At 36.5% G+C, this 22432-nt stretch overlaps 1 protein-coding gene across 3 annotated transcripts in view; it reads left to right on the top strand.

The window, feature by feature from the left end:
- The window catches only part of LNPEP (leucyl and cystinyl aminopeptidase), a 92353-nt gene that overhangs the window by 28874 nt on the left and 41047 nt on the right, over positions 1 to 22432 (top strand). For all 3 annotated transcript variants that reach the window (XR_013993710.1, XM_081054607.1, XM_081054606.1), the window contains 6 exons: positions 1949 to 2789; positions 6817 to 6955; positions 8276 to 8407; positions 17866 to 17986; positions 18981 to 19135; positions 20948 to 21061. Coding sequence is in view for 2 of the 3 variants with exons in the window: in XM_081054606.1 (XP_080910732.1) it covers positions 1949 to 2789; positions 6817 to 6955; positions 8276 to 8407; positions 17866 to 17986; positions 18981 to 19135; positions 20948 to 21061 (1502 nt within the window). In the remaining variant the exon portion in view is untranslated. The remainder of the gene's footprint in view (positions 1 to 1948; positions 2790 to 6816; positions 6956 to 8275; positions 8408 to 17865; positions 17987 to 18980; positions 19136 to 20947; positions 21062 to 22432) is intronic.

The following is a 22432-nucleotide window of genomic DNA, read 5'->3' as shown; positions in this document are numbered from 1 at the left end:
CAGGATGGATAAGAGGTAGGAAAAGGTAGCCTTATTGGGGTCTCTGTGCTCCCTAAAGCAACAATGGGTGGATTGAAGTGAAAATGAAATGTATTTTTAAAAGGTAATTAAAAAAAAATAACTTAATTTGCATTGTAGCCAGTTAAGCTGAGTTATAGAATAACAGGTCTTCACCAGGTGGTCTGGGATGGGAGGGAGAAGTGGTGACATGGCAGACAAAGGGAGCAGAGGGGAAAGAAGGCCTGTGGAGGATAGCATGAAAGAACAGCTTGGCTATTCTCGGAATAGAAAGAAGTTTGGGGTGGCCGGAGCATGTCCTGGAATGAAGTGTCTAGTGCTGACAGTGGAGAAGGCTTAAACCAGTGCTTTACTAATTTATGGGCACATAAATCAGCTGAGGATTTGTTAAAATTCAATTCAGGGAAGGGACTTGGAGTCTGTCTGCTCTTCGAAAAAGCTGCCATGTGTTGCAGATGCTCTGGTCCACAGACCACACTCTGAGTAGCAAGACTGTAAATTTTATCATAATATTTACTGATACTTTGTTTCATGAGTTATGAGTTGCCACTATTTAGTTATTTAGTATTTGTTGAATAGCACAAAATACATGGCATTTCTGTTAAACTAGATATTAAGTACTTTTGTGTGTTTGCTGATGGCAAAATAATATTCTTGGCAACTTCATTGCCAATACAAAATAAATAAATAACATAGTATAAGCTCTCATCCTTTCTTGCATTAGTTGAGTAGAGGGATGCAATATAATAATGGAAAGAGTCTAAAATTTAGAATTAGATGTTTAGAACGGGTCTCCAATATCAGTTTTGTGACTAAATAACTGTGACTTTATGGACATAAATTAATCCCTCGTTCTATGTTTTTGTTTTCTCATGTCTGAAATAATGATAACACTCACCATTTTATAGAATTGGTGTGAGGGTTTGAAATGATATGTATAAAGTACCTTGTAGGGAAAGGTTAATAGGGGTTTTAATTATCAAACTGTTGAGATCCTGTAAAAGCTAAAATTCTATAATTCTTAAAGAATATTGAATGATCTGAGCCTAGGAATTATTGATCTATATGTGATTATTTATCCATCTACCTTTTGAGTCTTTTTTTTCTCAGTGACTCTTAGCCAGTTGGAGAGTGTGGTTGTTTGTAGTTTATAAAAGCTCCCGTCGTTACCCTATCCCAAGATCCACTTACACTCGTGGCACACAACATAGTTGTTACAGAGGGGAATATGTTATACTTCTGAATGCCTCAGAAGCATGAAAAAACGGGTTGGACTGTAATTTTATCTGATATTTACAGTTCTTTTGTCTTATTTTTTTCATTTTTTTAATTTATTTCTTGGTTATGGAAATTTCCTATATAGTTTTCCAACCCAGCCTGTTGGGTTGACTATTATTTAAGACTATAACTGGCATACCAGTGTGGGGTCCTCCTTAGGGAGAATGGCATTCAGAGAAGAGACCCACAAAGGCCCTAAATGCAGGAATTCTGGGTTTCTGGTGCCAGCACCCCAGAAGGGGGACATGGACTGGGGGTGGGCACATCTCTGAGTTTACTGACCCCTCACTCAGTGGGGCTAGGCAGGCCAAAGCAGGTCCCCTAAAAGCTCAGGACAAGGGGCCCAGGGTATTGGGCAGGAGTGGATTAAGGAAATTAGTATTTAATTTCAGCTACTGTTTTTTTGATACTAGTCTGTTTATTTAGCTTTCTTATTTCATGATCGTAGTATACTTTTATTTATGCGTGAGTTTTTAATGGATACAAGAAAATTATAAGCATCTTATTTATTTAGTTTAGTAGCTCTGGGACCGAAATAAGTCTTAGTGATAAAAAAAAAATTCTTAAATGAAAAGTGGCCTTGTTAGTAGACATTTTATTATGAGCTTTTCTTCCTAACTTTGTGCCTTGTCCTTCTGTTTTCGTATTTTAGATCGGCTTCAGCTCCCCAGGAATATGATTGAAAACAGCATGTTTGAGGAAGAACCAGATGTGGTGGATTTAGCCAAAGAGCCTTGTTTACATCCTCTAGAGCCTGACGAGGTGGAATATGAGCCCCGGGGTTCCCGACTGCTGGTGCGGGGTCTCGGTGAGCATGAGATGGATGAAGACGAAGAGGATTACGAGTCATCTGCAAAGCTGCTGGGCATGTCCTTCATGAACAGAAGTTCAGGCCTTCGGAACAGTGCAGCCGGCTACAGGCAGAGCCCAGATGGGACTTGTTCAGTGCCCTCTGCAAGGACCATGGGGATCTGTGCTTTTGTCATTCTGCTTGCCATTTCTGTAATCATGGTGATTTATCTACTGCCCAGATGTACCTTTACCAAAGAAGGGTGCCATAAGAAAAACCAGTCGATGGGACTAATTCAGCCAGTTGCAACAAATGGGAAGTTGTTTCCATGGGCGCAAGTCAGGCTTCCCACTGCCATTATGCCACTACGCTATGAACTCAACCTGCATCCAAACCTGACCTCCATGACATTCAGAGGTTCCGTGACAATTTCACTTCAGGCTCTTCAGGCCACTTGGAATATTATTCTCCACAGCACACACCATAATATTTCAAGAGTGACCTTTATGTCAGCAGTTTCAAGCCAAGAAAAACAAGTTGAGTTCTTGGAATATCCATTTCATGAACAAATTGCCATTGTTGCCCCTGAAACCCTTCTTGAAGGGCACAATTATACCTTGAAGATAGAGTACTCGGCAAACATATCCAACTCTTACTATGGGTTTTATGGCATCTCCTACACAGATGGAAGTAAAGAGAAAAAGTATGTAGCCCTCTTAAACGGTTCTGCTGCCTTGCTCTGTGATGACGTCTGCAATCTGTATTCCTTTGCCCACACCAGAGACATGAACTGCAATTTTTAAAAATTTAGTATGTTACGTGTAAAATAGTAGAATGGTGATTTGGAAGCATGTGCTATTTATTTTTTAGTCAAAGCCTTGAGCATATATCGTATATCATGGTGAGGGTTGGCACATGAAGATGGAAGGAAATGGATAAATATATCACGTACAGTCCATTGCAAAAACTTACGTTATCTTGATCTTTTTATGTTTTGTAAGATGAATCTAGTTTTCTGTCACCTTACAAGATCTCTATGGGACGCACAGAGTAAAGAAGAGTATGGATTATTCTTTAAGAGCTATTTTCTTCATGTGCAGAACTTTCAGGAGGTGCTTAGTGAGATGGAGAAAAAGGGTGTGAAGTGTTGTATGCTTACATATATATCATTTTTAGTATTCTTCATCTTTGCTGGTTTGTTTTTTAAAAATGCTACCCTGCCTATTTTGAATTTATGATGGAAATTTGTAAAAAATCTAAAACAGACTTAATTTGGTTATTAAAGCAGTGACTCGAGACATAAAAGCTTTCAGCTCCCTATTTAGACCATATATTTTGTGCTTTGATCTTAGTATCCATAGCATATAGTCCGAATTTCCAGAAAGATGCAGAGCACACCGCAAACAGGTTATTGTTAATGAGCATAATGTCAATTCTCGTATGCACAAAGTGCTGTGAGATCTGCTTAACGCAGTTGAAACATTTTCTCATATTACTTTGTAAACCAGTATGTGAATTACTGATGCTGACCATTTGGCTAATGTATGTTGGTGTATTGAGAAAACTAGAGATGACTATATTAAATTTAGTCATTAATTAAATTAAATATTAAAGCATGCTGGCTCTTCATGAGATCTGACATTAAAAGCAAATTTATATCTGCAATCGCAGCTTGGCTTTACTTCTCCATCTATAATCTCTATTATCTCTGGGAATTATAGGATATATGTATATAAAAACAATGTTCTTGGTACGCAAACAAAGTTTTAAGACAAATCCTTTATCATCTGCTGCTACTATATAATGGGAAGAAAATGTCATGTGGCAGAATAAGGTGATTCGGAGAATGGTCACTTGTTGACTCCTGCCATGGGCTGGATTGAGTTGTGGAAAATGCTAGAAAAATGGAAGACAGTTTCTTAAAATTAAGAAATTGAGTATTAAAAAAATAGTATTTTAAAAATTAGTCTGTGAAACTGTGCTATTACAAAAAAATATACACCTTCACTAACCTCTCTGGTGCAGTAAAATGAATGTTCCACATAAATGTACATCTGGATGTAAGATTAAAGTTTAGAAGATAATTTATACCTTTCAAGATGTCTGAAAACTATAATTCAAAGCAATTTTTTTGTCTTTTCCCGACTTTGAATTTTGCTTAGTAGTTCTATTAGAGAGGTTTTTTTGTACTCCCTACCCACCCTGAGGTATTAATAAGAATAAATATTTAAACAAGTAGGTAAAGTAATTAAGGGATATGATCCTTATTGATCCGAAAATCAGAGCATAGGTAAATGCCAAACACGAATTGACATTGCTTGTGGTAGGGAAATGTTACCAATGGCATCTAAGAGGTGGAGATAGTCAGTACCTTGCAATTAAATCCAGAAATTGATAGACTTAAGGTTCTAAATAACAAACTGATATGAAAGGAACCAGTAAAGAAATTTAGAATGGAGATATGTTTTATTTCTTTGTCTTTGAATCTGTCAGTCTTTTTCTGGAACCCTTGAAGCAACCTCTGATCTCCTGGCTTCTCACAGTTTTCCCCCTCCTCTTGCCCCCATCTTCCACCTGGTTGGTCTTTGATTTACGATCCTTCAGGAGTTCCTCATTTCTAACAGGATTTAGTTCAAGATCTTTCAAGATCTGGCCCTTTAGTGTTTTTTTTCACAGACCTCACCTGCCATAATGAACTTCATATGCACTTTCCTCCTGAATTAGAGTGATAATAATGGCCCATATTTACTGAAAACTGAAGTACTACAAACTGTTCCAAGGATTTTATATGTTTAATTGTTTATCCTATCAAACCCACTAAGAGTTGGATATTAATATTTTGTTGATTTTACAGATGAGAAGGCAGAGGCACATAAAGTAACTCATCCAACATCTTATGGCTAACAGGTAGAGAAGGGAACTCAAAACCAAGGTCATTTTAACTGACAGTCCCATTCTTAACCACTCTAGTGTACTGCCTCCCTAGTTCACTCCTCTTTTCCTTTATCCATTGTTGTCTCCAGCGCTTTGAATTCTCTTATGGACCCCCAGCTAATTCATAATTGTCTTTAGCACTACTGGAGGTAGTTGCACTCAAACGGCAACTACTATTTCTGAAAGCAAACACAGTCATTGATGCAAGAATCAGCTTCAAGGCATTCAGCATATGAATAGGTAGGACAGAGTCTAAGGAATATCAAGCAGCAGCTTTCTCCAAGGGCCTTTTATGTGAGTTATTATTGCATGTCTTTTAACAATAATTTAAGATTTTGTTTGTCTTAGAACATCATGATCCAGTTTTTATCTAAAGTGGTCCAAGTAGACCCTCTTCTATGAATAGGAAGGATATCATCAAACGTATCCTCTGGTCCCCTGTGGCCCTCTTCCAAAATCTTCTGTTAACTGGATAAGAATTTGGGAATGGGGTGAAGAAATGTAATGTTAGAAATATGTTTACATGGTTTTGTGTTTGTTGATTGTTATCTTTCTTGCGGTTTACCCAATAGAAACAGTTATTTGGCAAATCCTTACTAGGAAAAAAGTATACTACTTTTAGTGTGAAAGAATAGTTATGACTATGTAGCATTTATAATAAACATCTATATAGGACTTTATGACATACAAGTAGTTTTTATTATGAATAGTTTTATTTGATTCTAACAAAAACCCTAGATGTTTATTAGGGATCCTGCCTCAATCCTAATTTAATAAATGAGGAAATCAAGATGTAGGTCACTGATTCATCTGAAGTCATGTGGCTGGTAAATTGCAGAGTTTATATTTTCTGACTCCAAATCCCAAACCCTTTTTTACTTATCTTTTAAAAGTGGAAACTAAGCCCTAAGCAAGCAAGGCTATCATGTCTAAAGTGGTGGTTATATATGTACCATATCATCTGGTACCTGAAATATGCTCACCAGGGCCACCACACTTGCCCTCATTACTCTATGGCCATGTTTGGATGATTTCCCAAATGCATATGTTTTATTCCTCCGCTTAATTAAAAATCTGTATTTCTCCTCTTTTGCTTTTTGTGCTTGTCTCTCAACCTTTAATTGAGGACTTTTATGAGTCCAATTCTCAGGTGGTGTTGCTGTGCTGTGTGTGTGGGGGGGATGTTTGATTCTTTTCTGAGGAGAGTAAAGGAGACCAGCATACTATAGGACACCGAGTTTTGTTAGTCTTCATGAAAGTGCAAGTTGTGAATTTGTGGGTTAGTGTGTGTTATGAAGCCAGAGTCTGTATGGATGAGTGATGGCAATTAATGACCACCCTTCATACTGATCTTCCATCAGAAGCCTTTTGAAGACCTCACTGGCTAGCTGCAGCCTACCCTTGTGGCTTTGTCTCCGGCTCCACTGGACAGCCATCTCCAGTCCCTGAACACGCACTGCTCTTTCCTTGTGCTTCCCACTCTTTCTAGAATGTGCTCTATTCCCTTCTCTACCTATTCAAATGTTCCTCATTTTTTAAGACCCTCTTCAGATTTTGTCAACCATTTTCCTTACATTGTCTCAACTGCTAGTCAGAATTTGTTTCCTACCCTTTTTGCCAGTGCTTTGTTTTCACAGTGCACGATTTGCTGCCTGACAAGTTTGCCTCTCCCAGTTGATTGTGGATCCATTAATGACTTGGGATTATATGATGTTTATCTTAGTATCCTGTACTTGGCAGGGTGCTTTGGATAGTAGGTGCTTGATAACTATTGGATAACTTTGCATTTATTTTAGGTACTTTGCAGCAACTCAGTTTGAACCCCTGGCAGCAAGATCTGCTTTTCCTTGTTTTGATGAACCAGCATTTAAAGCCACATTCATCATCAGGATCATCAGGGAGGAACAATACACTGCTTTATCAAATATGCCTAAGGTACTGTTCTGTTCCTGGATTACCAAGTCTTTGAGTGGGTCTCTTTCTTTGTTATGAATACTTGAATTCCTCCTTGCCATACTGTTGAGAATGATTAAGATCTTATGCATTTTTATTCTTTCTTAAGATACATAAATACAAGTTCAAATATATGTTGAAATCAATTGGGAAGTCAGCCTGAAGAGCACTTACAAGAAAGATCTGCTGGATGTGGAATGTATGGGCAGGAAATATGAAATATGTACTACATATTAAAGTTGTATAAAAATTATTAATACTATGAATGAGTACTGAAGGTCACGGTGATATTTTCTGAGATACGGTGAATTTGCTATTCTAAACAGTGAAATTCGATAGTGTTGAATCACGATTGACCTTGCTGTTTCATTGTTTTTTGAAAAATGAGGATTGTAATATGGAGGTTAAACAAGAACACAAACATCTCTCTTGGATGTAAGCTCTGCATGGAGGTGGGGAGGGTGAAACCAAGCAGAACTGTTTTTGTGCTAAACAGAACTTGGGGGTCCTTTTGTTGACACCCGAGGGCCTGTGTGCAGCCTGATAGGAGCCTCTCAGAACCCATGTTACTGGGGGAGAGGAGCAGCCACAGCTGGCAGACTACGGAGTCAACCCTGGTGGGGAGGAGAGGATATGATGTCCTTCCACAGGGACATCACTTCAGCAGCTCCACTCTTCACCTTAATCTGTCTAAAAGAGGAGGAATGCCTACTTGCCTAGTATCCCACAATTCAGTCAGAAGCTCCTGTAAGGCTGCCTGCATTCTCTCATCTCATGTCTATTGCAGACTTCTCTAGTGACTTTCTGTCCTCCATCCTACTTAACCTTCTTGGGGTTATCAACATGGTACTTTCCGAAGCCATTTCCCATCTCTTGGAGGGATAGCCCAGTTGTTGCTCCTTCTGTGAGTGTATTTGTAGCACTAGAGAGGAGCATTCCTGGGTCATAAGGAAGGGTTTTGGTTTTGGTTTTGGTGGTGTTTTAAAAGGGAGAAACAGAATCACTGTTACTTCCTACTTCTAACTTACATTTATTTAAAGCCGTCTGTTGAGACTAAAAACTCCTTACGGATTTTCACTGTAATTAAGGTATCTTCATGATGAAAGCTAGTAGAACTATCTGAGACTAAGGGTCATGCTCCGTTTAGAAACGTGTGCTAAGAGATTAAAACATGCCGACATCTTTACTACTTATTTCCTGTTTGGATTTTTAGTTTCTCAGTTTTGTTTGTTTGTTTGTTTTTTGTCACTGTCATTTATTCCCGTAGTTTACAGAACTGTCATGTTTTTCCTTTGCTTGTAGAAGTCATCAGTCACTGTAGAAGATGGACTTTTTCAGGATGAGTTTTCTGAGAGCATGAAGATGAGCACTTACCTGGTTGCTTTCATTGTTGGGGAGATGAGGAACCTGAGTCAGGACATAAATGGAACCCTGGTATGTTGTTGTGGTGTTTGTCTTGAAAGAGGTTAAGAGGAATTCTTTAATGATTTCTGGTAACCACTTTATGAAGGAAAACGAACTTTTGGATCACAGCTCTGACATTGCATGCCAGAAATGTTACTTTTTGCTTAGTTGTTATTTACTGTTGCTAATTGAATACCTAAAAACCAGTAATTTTCGCGTTTCTTTTAATTTTACTTTTAAAAGCGAATTCCAGTAAGATAATATGTGTATAATAAAGCTTCTAGAACTATGTTATACACTATGGTGGTCACTAGCTTAATGTGACATTTAGATTTAAATTAAAGTTATATGACAGTATCATGGCTAAATAAGATGTCCTTCATTCATGCCCCCCCCCGCCCACACACACACCCCAACAACAACAATTTGGCATCCATCCGTGGACAAAATTGCCTTTGTGAAAGCAGTGGGATCCAGCACCACATGCCAAGGAACCTGGAGGTGTCTTGTCCAGCCATGGATACAGACCTTGGTCCTGGCCGTGGCCTGTGAAAGGCTCCAGCCCCCTTGGCTGGAGAGTGCCTGAAAAACACTGTCTTAGGCAGTCACCCTCAGGCAAGAGAGCCTTTGTGGAAGTCCAGATTTTCAGGAGAAAAGTTACAGTACACTGTTGGAGCAATATATATATATATATATATATATATATATATATATGAATGAATCTGGATGCGTTGGAGAGGGCAAGGGTAAAAACTGGAGAGATAACTGCTACTTCTGATATGAAAACAGCAATAATACTTCAAGGAGCATGAAGAACCAAGGAAATGTGAAAACATCAAAGGAGCACAATAACCTTCTAGTAACTGATCCCAAAGACATGAAGAGCTATGATTTACCCAGGAAAGAATTCAAAATAGCTGTTTTAAGGAAATTTGATGAGCTACAAGAAAACACAGACAAGTCAATAAAATCAGGAAACAAAACCAAACAAAATGAGAAGTTTAGCAAAGACATATAAATCATATAAAGGAATGAAATAGAAATTCTGGGGCTGAAGAATACAATGAATGAAAATGAAAAATGTGATAGAGAGAATCAATAGCAGAATGGACCAAGCAGAAGAAAAAATTGGTGAGTTAGAAGAAAGGAAATTTGAGATTATCTGATCAGAGGAGAACAAAGAGAAAAGCATGAAACATAATGAAGAAAGCCTACGTGATGTATGGGACACCATCAAAAGAAACAATTTGTGAATTGTTGGAGTTCCAGAAGGAAAACAGAGAGAGAAGAGGGCAGAAAGCTTATTTATAAATAATGGCCAAGAACTTCCCAAATATTGAGAGAGATTTGGATATCCCAGTTCATGAAGCTCATGGGCTACCAAACAAAGTCAGCTTAAAGATATCCTCTTCAAGACACATTATAATAAAACTGTCAAAAATCAAAGAGAATCTTAAAAGCAACAAAGTAAGTTTGAAACTTATAAGGGAACCCCATATGTTGATCAGTGGATTTCTCAACAGAAACCTTAGAGACCAGGAGAGAGACAGATGATATATTCAAAGTGCTGAAGAAACAAAAAACAAAATGCCAACCAAGAATACTCTATCCAGCAAAGTATCCTTCAGAGATAAAGGAGAGAGAAAAGATTTTCCTAGACAAACAAAAGCTGAGGGAGTCCATTACTAGACCTTCCTTACAAAAAATGCTGAAAGGAGTGCTTCCAGCTGAAATGAAAGGGTGATAATTTTAACATGAAAATATCAAAATTACAACACACTAGTAAAAATAATTAGTCAAATTCAGAATACTGTTAACACTGTAATATGGTGGCGTATGCATTCTATGGCATGCATCGAAAGGAGCTCTAAGAGTTAAGTTTAGAGCGATAAATGCCTACATTGAGATAAAAGAAAGCTCTCAAAGAACTAGAAAAATAAGAAACAAACTCAACCCAAGATTAGCAGAAGGAGGAAAATAAAGATTGGAGCAGAAATAAATGAAATAGATACTGGAAAAGACATAGAAAAGATTAGTGAAATGAAGAGCTGGGTTTTTGGAAAGATAAACGAAAATGACAAACCTTTAGCTAGGCTAAGAATGAAAGACTCAAAATTAGACATGAAAGAGGAGACATTACAACTGATACCAGAGAAATACAAAGGATCATAAGAGACTACTATGAACAATTACAGGTCAACAAATCGGTTAACCTAGAAGAAGTGGATAAATTCCTAGAAACACACAGCCTACCAAAACTGAATCATGAAGACATAAAAAATCTGAACAGATCAGTAATGAGTAAAGAGATTGAATCAGTAATTAAAAACCTCCCAACAAAGAAAAGCTCAGGATCAGATGGTTTCTCAGGTGATGTCTACCAAACATTAAAAAAAAAAAAAAAAAAAAAAAAAAAAGAAAATCACTATTAGTCTTTCTAAAACTCTTCTAAAAAATTGAAGAGGAAGGAACACTCCCAAACTCATTTTACGAGGTTAACATTACCCTGACACCAAAGCCAAATAAGGACTCTACAAGAAAAGAAAACTATAGGCCAATATCCCTGGTGAATATAGATGCAGTAGATGTCTATGCATAAAATTCTCAACAAAATATTCACAAACTGACTTCAACAGCACATTAAAAGGATCATACACCATGATCAAGTGGAATTTATCCCTGAGATGCAAGGATGGTTTGACATATGCAAATCAGTTAATGTGGTACATCACGTTAATAGAATGAAAGATAAATACCTTATGATCGATAGATGCAGAAAAAGCATTTGACAAAATAGTACTTCCTTTCATGATAAAAACTCTCATCAAATTGGGACTAGGAAGATGACCATACCTCAACGTAATAAAGACCAGATATGACAAGCCCGCAGTTAACATCATACCCATCATTGAAAGTTTGAAAGCTTTTCCTCTTAAGATTAGGAACATGACAAGGATGCCACTCTCACCAGTTTTATTTTTTGACAGAAATAGAAAAAATAATCCTAAAATTTGCATGGAACCACAAAAGACCTTGAATAGTCAAAGCAATCTTGGGAAAGAAGAACAAAGCTAGAGGTATCACACTTCCTTATTTCAGACTATACTGCAAGGCTATAGTGATTAACACAGTGTGGTACTGGCATAAAACAGACACATAGACCAATGGAACAGAACAGAAGGGCCAAGAAATAAACTCCTGCATATGTGGTCAACTGATACTTGACAAGGGAGCCCAAACTACTAAATGGGGAAAGGACAGTCTGTTTAGTAAAATGGTGCTAGGAAAACTGGATAATCACAAGCAGAAAAAAAAAATCAAAGCTTTCTCTTACAGCACTCCCAAAAATTAACTCAAAATGAATTATAGACTTAAAGGTAAAATCTGAAACTGTAAAACTCCTAGAAGAAAACATAGGGAAAAAGCTCCTTGATATTGGTCTTAGCAACAATTATTTTGTGTGTAATACTAAATGCGCAAGCAACAAAACCAAACATAACATAACAAGCAAGACTACATCAAACTAAAGCTTCTGAACAGGAAAAGAAACAAACAAAACAAAAAGGCAACCTACAGAATGAGAGAAAATATTTGCAAATCATATTTCTGATAAGGTATTAGTATCCAAAATGTATAAGAAACTCATACAACTCCATAGCAAAAAATCGAACAATCCAATGAAAAATTGAGGAATTGAATAGACATTTCTCCAAAGAAGACATATAAATGACCATGAAAAGGTGCCCTACATCACTAATCACAAGGGAAATGCAAATCAAAACCTCAATGAGATATCACCTCATGCCTGTCAGAATGACTATCATCAAAAAGGCAAGACATAACAAGGGTTGGCGAGGATATGGAGAAAAAGGAGCCCTTATGCACTGTTGGTGGGAATGTAAATTGGCATAGTCACTATGGAAAACATTATGGAGGTTTCTCAAAAAAATGAATTATTTAATTACCATACGATCCAGCAATTCTACTTCTGGAGATTGTGTGTGTGTGTGTGTGTGTGTATGTGTGTATATGTATATGTGTGTATACACATGTATGTGAATATACGTGCCAAAAAAATGTGTACAAGTGGACACTTTGGTCAGCGTTGCTCAAGCAGTAGTTCGCCATAATCAGAAGTATCTGGACGCTGACAGTAACCACGTTGAGCAACTCTTGTAATTGCAGAAGTCAAATGTGACTTGTATTCATATTTTGTTATTGGTATATATCAAGTATTACAATTTTAATACAGTGTTTTCCTTTTTTTCCTTTCTTAAAATGTGTATATGTTTTTTTGGCACTCTCTTTATAGTCAGGTGACTTCCTATATATATATCCAAATGAAATGTAATCAGTATTTCAAAGAGGTATTTGCACTTCCTTGTTCATTACAGCATTATTCACAATAGCCAAGATTTGGAAATAACTTATGTGTCTGTCTATGGATGAATAGATGAAGAAGATGTGGTATATATATGTAGTGTGGAATGTTATCCAGCCATGAGAAAGAAGGAAATCCTGCCATTTACAACAACAATGGATGGAACTTGAGAGCATTATGATAAAGTGGCATAAGTAGGAAAAGAAAGACAATGTATGATTCCACTTATATGTGGAATCTAAAAAAGCCGGACTCCTAGAAGCAGAGAGTAGAGTGGTGGTTGCCAGGGGCTGGGGAGTTGGGGAAATGGGGAGGTGCTGGTCAAAGGGTACAAACTTTCAGTTATAAGATGAATAAGTTCTGGAGATCTAACGTGCAACATGTTGACTATAGATAACAATATTGTATTATATACATGAAAGTTGCTAAGAGAGTAGATCTTAAATGTTCATACCACAAGAAATAGAAATTATGTGAGGTGATGGAGGTGTTAACTAATACTACTGTGATAATCACATTTCACAATAAATAAATATATTCAGTTGACACAAAAGTACACCTTAAACTTGCACAATATTATATGTTAATTATATCATTAAAGCTGAAAAAAATTAAATTTAAAATTTACTTCCTCAATCTCAGTAGCCACATTTTTAGTGTTCTTGTCACTAGTGGCTACCATATTGGATATTACCAATGCTGAATATTTCCGTCAATGCAGAAAATTTTATTGGACAACACTAAATCTAGAACATTGTACAGACTTCAAAGATAGTATAAAAATGTAGTTAAAAGAAAACTCCAGGTTGTAAAAGTTAGTTGAATCTTCCTTTTTTAAAAAGCGCATCCTGATTGAGTGTTTTTCATCTTAATGAGTAAACTTGTTTAAGGGTCTGGTGTATCCATAATTGGTCAAAACTGATTTTTTGTTCTAATTAGGCTCCTCTGCTTTTTTTTTTTTTTTGTCATTAGTACCTGCCTGTAAATGATTTTTGATTGGATTTTATGCTTTCATTTTACAGTCGAGATCTAATAAAGCTAGTATTTTCACATACTGACTACCTGGGTTCAAATCCCTTCTCTATAGTTTACTAGCTGTGTGCCCTTGGACAGACTGGTCTGTAATCACCTTCCATGATTCTAGTACTACATTGCCTAAATTAGCCTGCCCTATCAAAGGTTAACATTTTTTAATTCCTGTAAAATGTTCAGTACCTCACAGATAGTAGTGCGCACACACAGAGACACACACACACACAATGCACTCTTTTTTCCATGGGCAAATATATCAGGAACTCCTTTGGATGTCTGTAAATATAAATAACCTTTATCATTTTTAATGTTACCCAATAATAAATGTGTTTTGGAAAAATTAAGTTGTACAAATAAATAATATTTTAATTTTAATTTTATCTCTTTTTAATAGGAAATGGGGAAGAATCTAACATACCTCGAGTTATGCTCTGGGCTGGCAGTGATCTTAGGCACTCATTTATAAACGTCTTTTCATTTAATAAACCAATTAAAGGGGAGGCATTAGCCCCGTTCTGCTGATGAAGAAACAGTGTCTCAGAGAAGTAATTGGCCCAAAATTTTATAGTCAGTAAGTGACAGTCAGAATTGTACTGTCCATCACAATATGCTGCTGCTTATACCAAATGACATAAATATTTTCTTTAGATATGGTGACCAGAAATTCAGACTTGGAGTCTAACAAAGGATTTGTGTTATGTTAAAATGTAGTAATCTCGAGGATGGGTTCTATTTTGTAATATTTGACATTAAGCCTATTTCAGGAATAAGGCAGTAGGGCTTTACTTACTAATGTCAGTCTTACCAAACAACTAAAAATGTCAAAGTTCGCTGTAGATTACTAAACGTGTTCAGTGGAAAAGACTGCTAAGTTGTCAAAGGTCTGAAGAAAGAGGAACATTTGTTTTATTATTTCTGTCTATTCGTCAGTGTTCCTTAAACCTCTCACCGCCTTCAGGAATGCCAGAATTACCTAGAAACTTCAAAGCTAGTTTTGAAATCCACTGCTTTTATCTGTTTGTCTTGAGGTTTTTGTTTTGTTTTGCCATTACCTGACTTTGTTTTTGCCATAGTCAGTTCTAATTTGTAGACCAATGGTGGTTAGTCAGATGTGGACACCATGTCTTTTTCACATTTAAACAGAACTTTCAGCAATATTATGCATGTCGAGTTATCATTTTAGTTTATTCATATTCAGTCAGGAACATGGCTTAGTTTTAAATTTCCACTAACAATATTTCTACCGCAAGTATCTCTCCATCAACCAGGGACATTCATTATACATAATTTGTATCATTCTCCTAAAGTCCCATCTAATCAATTATTCTGGATAGACTTGATACTGGTGTATTTTTTTTTTATTTTTTGGAAGGAATTTTTGCTTTTTGTATGTTCAGCTGGTGTTTTTCAGGAGCAGTCTATATTATTATCCTTTGAAGGGGTGAGGTTTAGTTCTCTTTTTGTTTTTGTTTTATTTCGTTTTTGCTTTTATTAAACTAAGGAACAGATTGAGTTAAACCTAACAAATCTGTTACTCCTGGGTCTTAAGGAACGCTTTGCTCTGAGAATTGATAAGGAGTCTTCAGTTGTGTCTTTTAGAAATCTCCCAATGGTCTTAGCAAGAGATCTTGCAAGGCAAGTTTTAAGTTATGTGTTAAGGTCTGAGCACCAGCTGAGTTCATTTAGGAGTGTTTAGAGTGTTCTTCCCAAGATCAGAGAATGTCGGTCAAGACTTTCTTTGTGAAACTAGATGGCTCTCTTTGTTTATTTCTTACTGCTTCTGTTGCTCTTAAAACAAGCTTGATGATAGGTATAATGACCACATGATTTATCTCTAGTTGAGAACTCATAGCACATGTTCTTTTAAGAAAAAAGAAAAGTAATAGAGGAAAGAGGAAATATCAAAATGCATTTCTTTCCTAATTTTTGTGTTCCAGAAATGGGACTAAGTGGATCTTTGGTCAGATTGCAGTTTCATGTGAACTTCTTTTTTCTCCCTTTACTTTTCCTTTAAGGAAAGGTGCTTTCACACACAGTGATGGGAATGGCCAAATAGTGTGCCTGGCAGAAGGATGTTTGAGGAGGAATCTGGGGGATATAGGTCGTGTTTCTATTAGTATAGCATCTTCGCGATGATTGCGTCAGTTGTGACATAAAATATGTAAGTCTGGAAATAACAGTCAGAGACAATAATGGCATCTCAAATTCCAAGTGATCATGCTATAGTCATTTATAATGGCAGTTAGAGATTTAAAAAGAATATGTCGAGCTTTTTAAAATTATTTTTGTAACTAACACTGAATTCAGAGGGGAATGATATAGGAAGTGCCTGTGACCAGGATGAGCTTGTGGTTCCCTGAGCAGGTGGTGACGAAATGTAATAAACTGTGGTCAGAGCATACCAAGGGCTGCATGTGGTATAGCCGGGCTGGTGAAGTACACGTGACCACATGCTGTGTGAGATGACGTTTCTCACGCATATGAGAATGCAACATGCTTTTCATTGGTTAACTCTGGTTCTAGACACTTCATTCTTCGAGGAACTTTTGCCACAAATGCTCTAGTCACCACATTTTGCCAACTTCTGAGGAGACTATGGACAGTAATGATAATAGCTACCATTTCTTGAACCCTTGCATTGTGTCAGGTACTATTCTAAGTTCTATCAATGTATTAGCTCATTTTGATGCTTACAGCAGCCTTGTGAGGGCGGGAGCTACTTTTATCAGAAAAGGAGACAGATTAACCAATCTGCTCAAGGTCACACAACTAACTAAAATTTGAACCTGGCACTCTAACTACAGAGCCTGTACATTTAATTTTACTGTTTATTTACTGAAAAATTTTTTCTTTACATTTAATTTTTATGCCATGTTTCCTCCATGTATCTGTGATTAATGCATATGTTCTATAGACTAAAGCCCCACATAAAGGCAATTATGGCTGGAATGCACTTGACCTCTTAGAAATTGTTGACAGTTTTTCCGTCCTTAAATGGGAAACTAAAGTTAATTTAGAGTCCACAAATGTATTTTGTCCAAATGATTAATTATTCAATAAGTCTCCATTTCCCACCTATTGATACCTTTATTTTGCTGTTTTTATTTTCTGCTATGTCTTAGCCATATACTGTTTTCCAGGTGCGTATACAGGGCTTTTTTCTCAATCAAAAGAAATTGCTTTTTAAAACCTATTGCTTTTAACATGATTGCTTAAATTTTGCCTTTGGATACTTATTGAATAAGACATTTACAGTTAGTCACATTGTATGTGTTTAACTTATGCACTTAACAAAAGAGAGAAAGAATAACAATTAAATAGTGGGTGACTGCATCTGCCTTCTCCCTGAGACAGCACGTGCCCTGGAGTGAATGGGCAATGATAGGAAGTTATAATACCTGTGAGTTGGTTTTAGTTACTTTATGCCGTTCACTGAGTGTTTCATTCTCCTGGGGATAGTTATTTTTTATACAACATGGTCCATAAAAATAGGCCAACAGCTGGTAAAAAGTAAGCTGTCCCAAAGCTGGAAGAAAAACTACCTGTACCACAATTACTGAAAGAGAATGTAGTGGTCTCTACTAGGTTATTCCAGGGTAATCTCAACAAATGTTCAATTTCTGCCTTATGTGTTTACTATAGAAGTAACTCCCTTTTAGGTATTATAAGAATGAAAATTTGGTTTTGTCTGTCAAATAATTCACAATCTTCATAGCTCACAGTCAAGAAAGGGCAACTATAGGTAATAGAGACAAGTGAAGAGTATCGTAAAATTAAATGGGCAAATGATTATAAGTTGCTATAATATGAGCCAAAATTGTTGATTTTGTGTGTTATGTTAACTTAAAAAAAAGGAATTATCAAGTTTTTTGTTTGTTTGTTTGACATTGTTGTATGTGTGGAAGTGATTTGCTAAACTGTGGGGGCTAAAAGAACTATAAGCAAGAGTTTCTGTCCTGAAAAATTGCACAACTTCATGCAGTTCTCATGTACACTAATTCTGGCAGTATCCATTTGAATATCATGACATTTTAATTATGCCTGTTCTTACAACATACATAATGTTTCCTTGTAGGTTTCTATATATGCTGTACCAGAAAAGATTGGTCAAGTTCACCATGCCTTGGAAACAACTGTGAAGCTTCTTGAGTTTTATGAAAACTACTTTGAAATTCAATACCCACTTAAGAAATTGGGTAAGAGTCAAACAGTACCTCTATTTTTGTTACCATTGTAACTTAGATTCATTTCGCAAATGGGTTTTAGAAAAAACTCCTGCCAGAGTTATTGTAAAAGAAAACCAAGGAACACTGTTTATGTTTGAAAAATTTTTTGTATTTAAGATTATTTAGATTTCATGAATGTATCTGAATGTGGAACTTAAAACACTTAGAAGTTTATGGGCTGTTACAAAGATGCTGTGTAAGTGGGAATTTGCTTAGGGCCCAGTCTGGAGTGTGACTAATTCTAACTTACTAAGCAATTCCTTATTAGATAGCCCACTTCATAGACGGTATAGATGCCTGACCACTGCATTGTACACCCGAAGCTGAAACTGAGTAATATTGTATGTCAACTATAATCTTACATGTTACAAAAAAAACTTATATATATATATATATATATATATATATATATATATATATATATATATATATGGTCATGGGATATGGAGTACAGCATACAGAATAGTCGATGGAACTGTAACAGCTATATACAATGTCAGAGGGACAATAGATTGGGGGATGGGAGTTATCACTTTGTGAGGGATGTAAACGTCTAACAATTACATTGTTTTGTACACCGGAAACTAATAATAATAATAAAAGGCTGATTCAAATAGTAAAAACCAAGTAATAGATGCTTAGGAAAGCATGTATTGTTCACCATGGAGCTGGTCCTAGGTAGGAGAGAGTTGGCCCTGTACGTTTTGCAGGAGTTCGGTATCTCTTCCTTTTGGTGAGGGACAAAGACCAGTGACTCTGCGGGGCTGTGATCAGGTCTTCCTCCGGGATGGCCCAGTGAGCAGCAGACAGGGCCGGTATAAGGACACTTCCCTTCCTTAGGAGCGTCAAATGAACGCACTGCCTCTTGATCCACAGCAATAAAACCATGGGTAAAATATTTTGATTTCACCAGGGAGTGCCTTAGATGAGGAAACGTTGATCTCTTTTTTCCTGTTATATCCAGATTTGGTGGCTATTCCTGACTTTGAAGCAGGAGCGATGGAAAACTGGGGTTTGCTCACCTTCCGAGAAGAGACACTTCTGTATGACAATGACACTTCTTCAGTGGAGGACAGAAAACTGGTTACTAAAATCATTGCTCATGAGCTGGCCCATCAGGTATAAGCAACCAAGGCTGTATGTTCTGTGTTGTAGCTGTGGTCCATTTCATGTCCTAGATTATTAGAGTAGATTTGGATGCTAATAATAATTCACCTTTGTATTCTTTCTTTCATAATAAAATGATGCTTTTTTAACATGAACGATTTTCAGATGAAAAACGCTATTTAAAGTTTGTATAGGATTTTGAAGTTTATAAAGTGTTTTCACATCTGTTATCTTGCTTTTCACAGCTGCTCTAAGGTGGGTGATAATCCCATTTTACAGATGTCAAACTGAGACTAAGCTTAAATAAATAACTTCCTCCAAGTCACACAGCTGATAAGTGGCAGCATGGGACCTTGAAGAACCACATCTCAAGATCTCTGTCTTTCTGCCCTCCCCCCCTAATATACAGCTATATTGCCTCTTACAAATAGCGGCTGCTTGGTATAATTTTGTGGCAGAAAAAAATCTTTTTTCTAAGTTGCACTCTCACAGCTCTTGGACTGTAGTTGTCAGGACAAGATTGATTTATTTTTTCCTCTCCTGCTACAACTGGATCTTTCATTCATTGGAGAGAGGGAGGGTACTCTCTGTATGACACAGAAAAAAAAGAAAGAAAATGACATGGGTGTGTGAACGTCCCACTGTCTCCCCCAATACCTTGTCTCCCCTGTGCCCTCGATGGGTGCTACCAGTGTTGGGTATGGTTTGGGATACATGAGGGTGGGAAGACATGGCAAGAGTGGGACATGCCCTGGGCAGTGGACTCCCTATCTGAAACTCCATCTGAATATGACTCTGTAGCCCTTGTGAAGACTTCATGACAAGCTGGCACATGAAGCGCGTCCTTATTTACTATCAGAGTGTTAGGCATGTAGACAACAAGGTGTCTTTTAGAGGATCTCCTCTAGGGCTGTTATTTCTGGGGCCGCCCATCGCACTGGGGGCCACCGCTCTGTACTTCTCTAGGACTTCCAAATCATCTTCGTCTGAAACAGGTTTTAAAGTAATGCCTTTGAAACGTATGCTATTGTAATTCTCAGAAGTGTTTTGTTTCAGTGTCTAGTCGTTTAATTGTTTTGCTGCTGGTTTGAGACAAGCCCAAGGACACACTGACTAAATAGCATACTCTATTACCACTCTTTATTTCAGGGATTTTTGAGATACGGTTTTTAGAAGAGTCCCCTATCATTTTTGCCTTCTCCTTACTACTTCACAGAAGAATACATTTCGGATCTTTCTGATTTCATTTATTTATATATGTGCCAACTTTCTTAAGGAATGTTGTTTGACTGCTATTTGAATTATGTAAATACTGTCCTCAACTTGGGTAACTGAGGAGAAATGTGAAGTATGGGCTCTCTGACTACAGACAAATCTCACATAGAAATTTATTTTTCAGTTGTCATGGATGGTTGTAGATGCAATGGAAAATAATGTTCCTAACTTGATATTAGAAGGTAGAAGAATTCACTATCTAGGAAATCTCATTATTTATTTATTTTGGAAATCTCATTTTTAATGAGGTGTCTGAAAACCTTTTGTGTGTGTGTCTAGTATATAACGTGTGTTAAATTAATAAATATGCTAATTGTCTGTCTTGGTTTTTTTCCCCATTCAGTTGAGGTGAAATGTTAAAATTTTTGTTTTACTTTTAAAGTAAATTTATACAGCTTTTGTAAGTCTTTAATGTGAATATAGTTTAACTATAATAATTGTATTTTAAGTCATTGTAATCTAGTTATAGTTATTTAAGCTAACAGTTCAATCAGAAAATTCTTGAGACTGTAAATATAGTGTTGGTTAGTCGTTTGTTTTTTCCCACAGTGGTTTGGTAATCTGGTAACGATGCAGTGGTGGAACGATCTGTGGCTAAATGAAGGTTTTGCTACTTTCATGGAGTATTTCTCTTTGGAAAAAATATTTGAAGAGCTCTATAGCGTAAGTACAATGTTTGTTAGGCCTACTATGAATGCTAGGGGGGAGAAAATAGTGTAATCACACTCACCTGGTATTTTCTATGCATTTGAAGTAATGAAAATGTTTCTAGAAAGATACAATAAAATGGGCACCTGTTACTGATATCTATACCTCTGGAGATTTGACAGTGAAAATTATGCTTTTATTTACTGACATGTTTTATTGAAAGCTGAAAGTATGTGAAATTATTTTACATTTTGTTATTAACATTTTATGAACATTTTAAATTGATTGCCTACATTTTATTTTTAATAGATGTGACCTTTCTGCTTGAAGGAATTTAGATAAAGTTGAAAAGTGTTTTTGCAAAATCAAACTTTTTATCCTGTGCATAAAGAATAAAAAATGATACTTTGTTGGCAGTTCTGTCTCTCTATTATCACTGTGATCAGGCTTGTAACAGTGATACATACAGGTTGATAATAGACAAGTGATTTGCCCTTTTTAGGTACAAACCATATTTGTCCCAAAGACTTGGGACACCATTCTGTTACAGAGAGCATAATAATATGGTCTCTATGTTATTAGACTCTCTGGAAATGTTTTCTATCTTTAGAGATATTTGGACACACTAGGCAATGATATGACAGGTATTGCCAAGGAATTCAAACAATAGGTGGGAAAGCGTACAGATCCCTTTCAGCCCTAAGATTCTGTGACTTTCCATTAAACTTCCTGGATGTATGAACCAAGACTACTTCAAAACAGGAGTACCCTTAGAGCTTTCAATCTGAAATTTTTGTATAGGGCTTGTTCAAAAATTTCAAGTGGTAGAAGGAACTCATTTTTAGCCACAAGTCTAAACAAGGTGCTTTAAATCAGTGTTTTAATTAAACACTGAGATATACAGTTTCACCACTTGGTGGTGCCCAGAATGTTTAAAGGCTTCTAATATGTACCCTAGGGGAGCTCATCTGCTGAGCTTTCAAAGAATTCTTTCTGTTTAAGAGTTGTATTTCATTTCAAATGAACCTCAGTTAAAGGAAATATATATTTTAATAGAAAAGATGGACTATGTATAAGAAATCAGCTTAAGGCCCAGTTTTTATTAATTTCAGATTTTATTTTAAAAATATACACTAATCCTTTTAGAACATTCATCTTGAAAATCAGGATTTGTCATTTGGTTGCTTTAGCAATAGATTCTTAATTCATCCTTATGCTGTTGTTTAGGAAACACTGTTTTTCACATGGCCAGGAGGTTATAATTTTATTTTCAAATTTAAAGACTGCATGAATGCCACACTCTTTCTGTATTTTCAAAAGCTATTTTCTGAAGTGTAGTGAAGCTGGTTATTTTTGTGTAATGACATCAGCAGTAATTTGCCTAAT

Source organism: Rhinolophus hipposideros (assembly GCF_964194185.1).
Source record: "Rhinolophus hipposideros genome assembly, chromosome: 7".
Lineage (NCBI taxonomy): Eukaryota > Metazoa > Chordata > Mammalia > Chiroptera > Rhinolophidae > Rhinolophus > Rhinolophus hipposideros.
The sequence above is the reverse complement of the archived record's forward strand: the minus strand, read 5'-3'. Positions and strand labels throughout refer to the sequence as shown.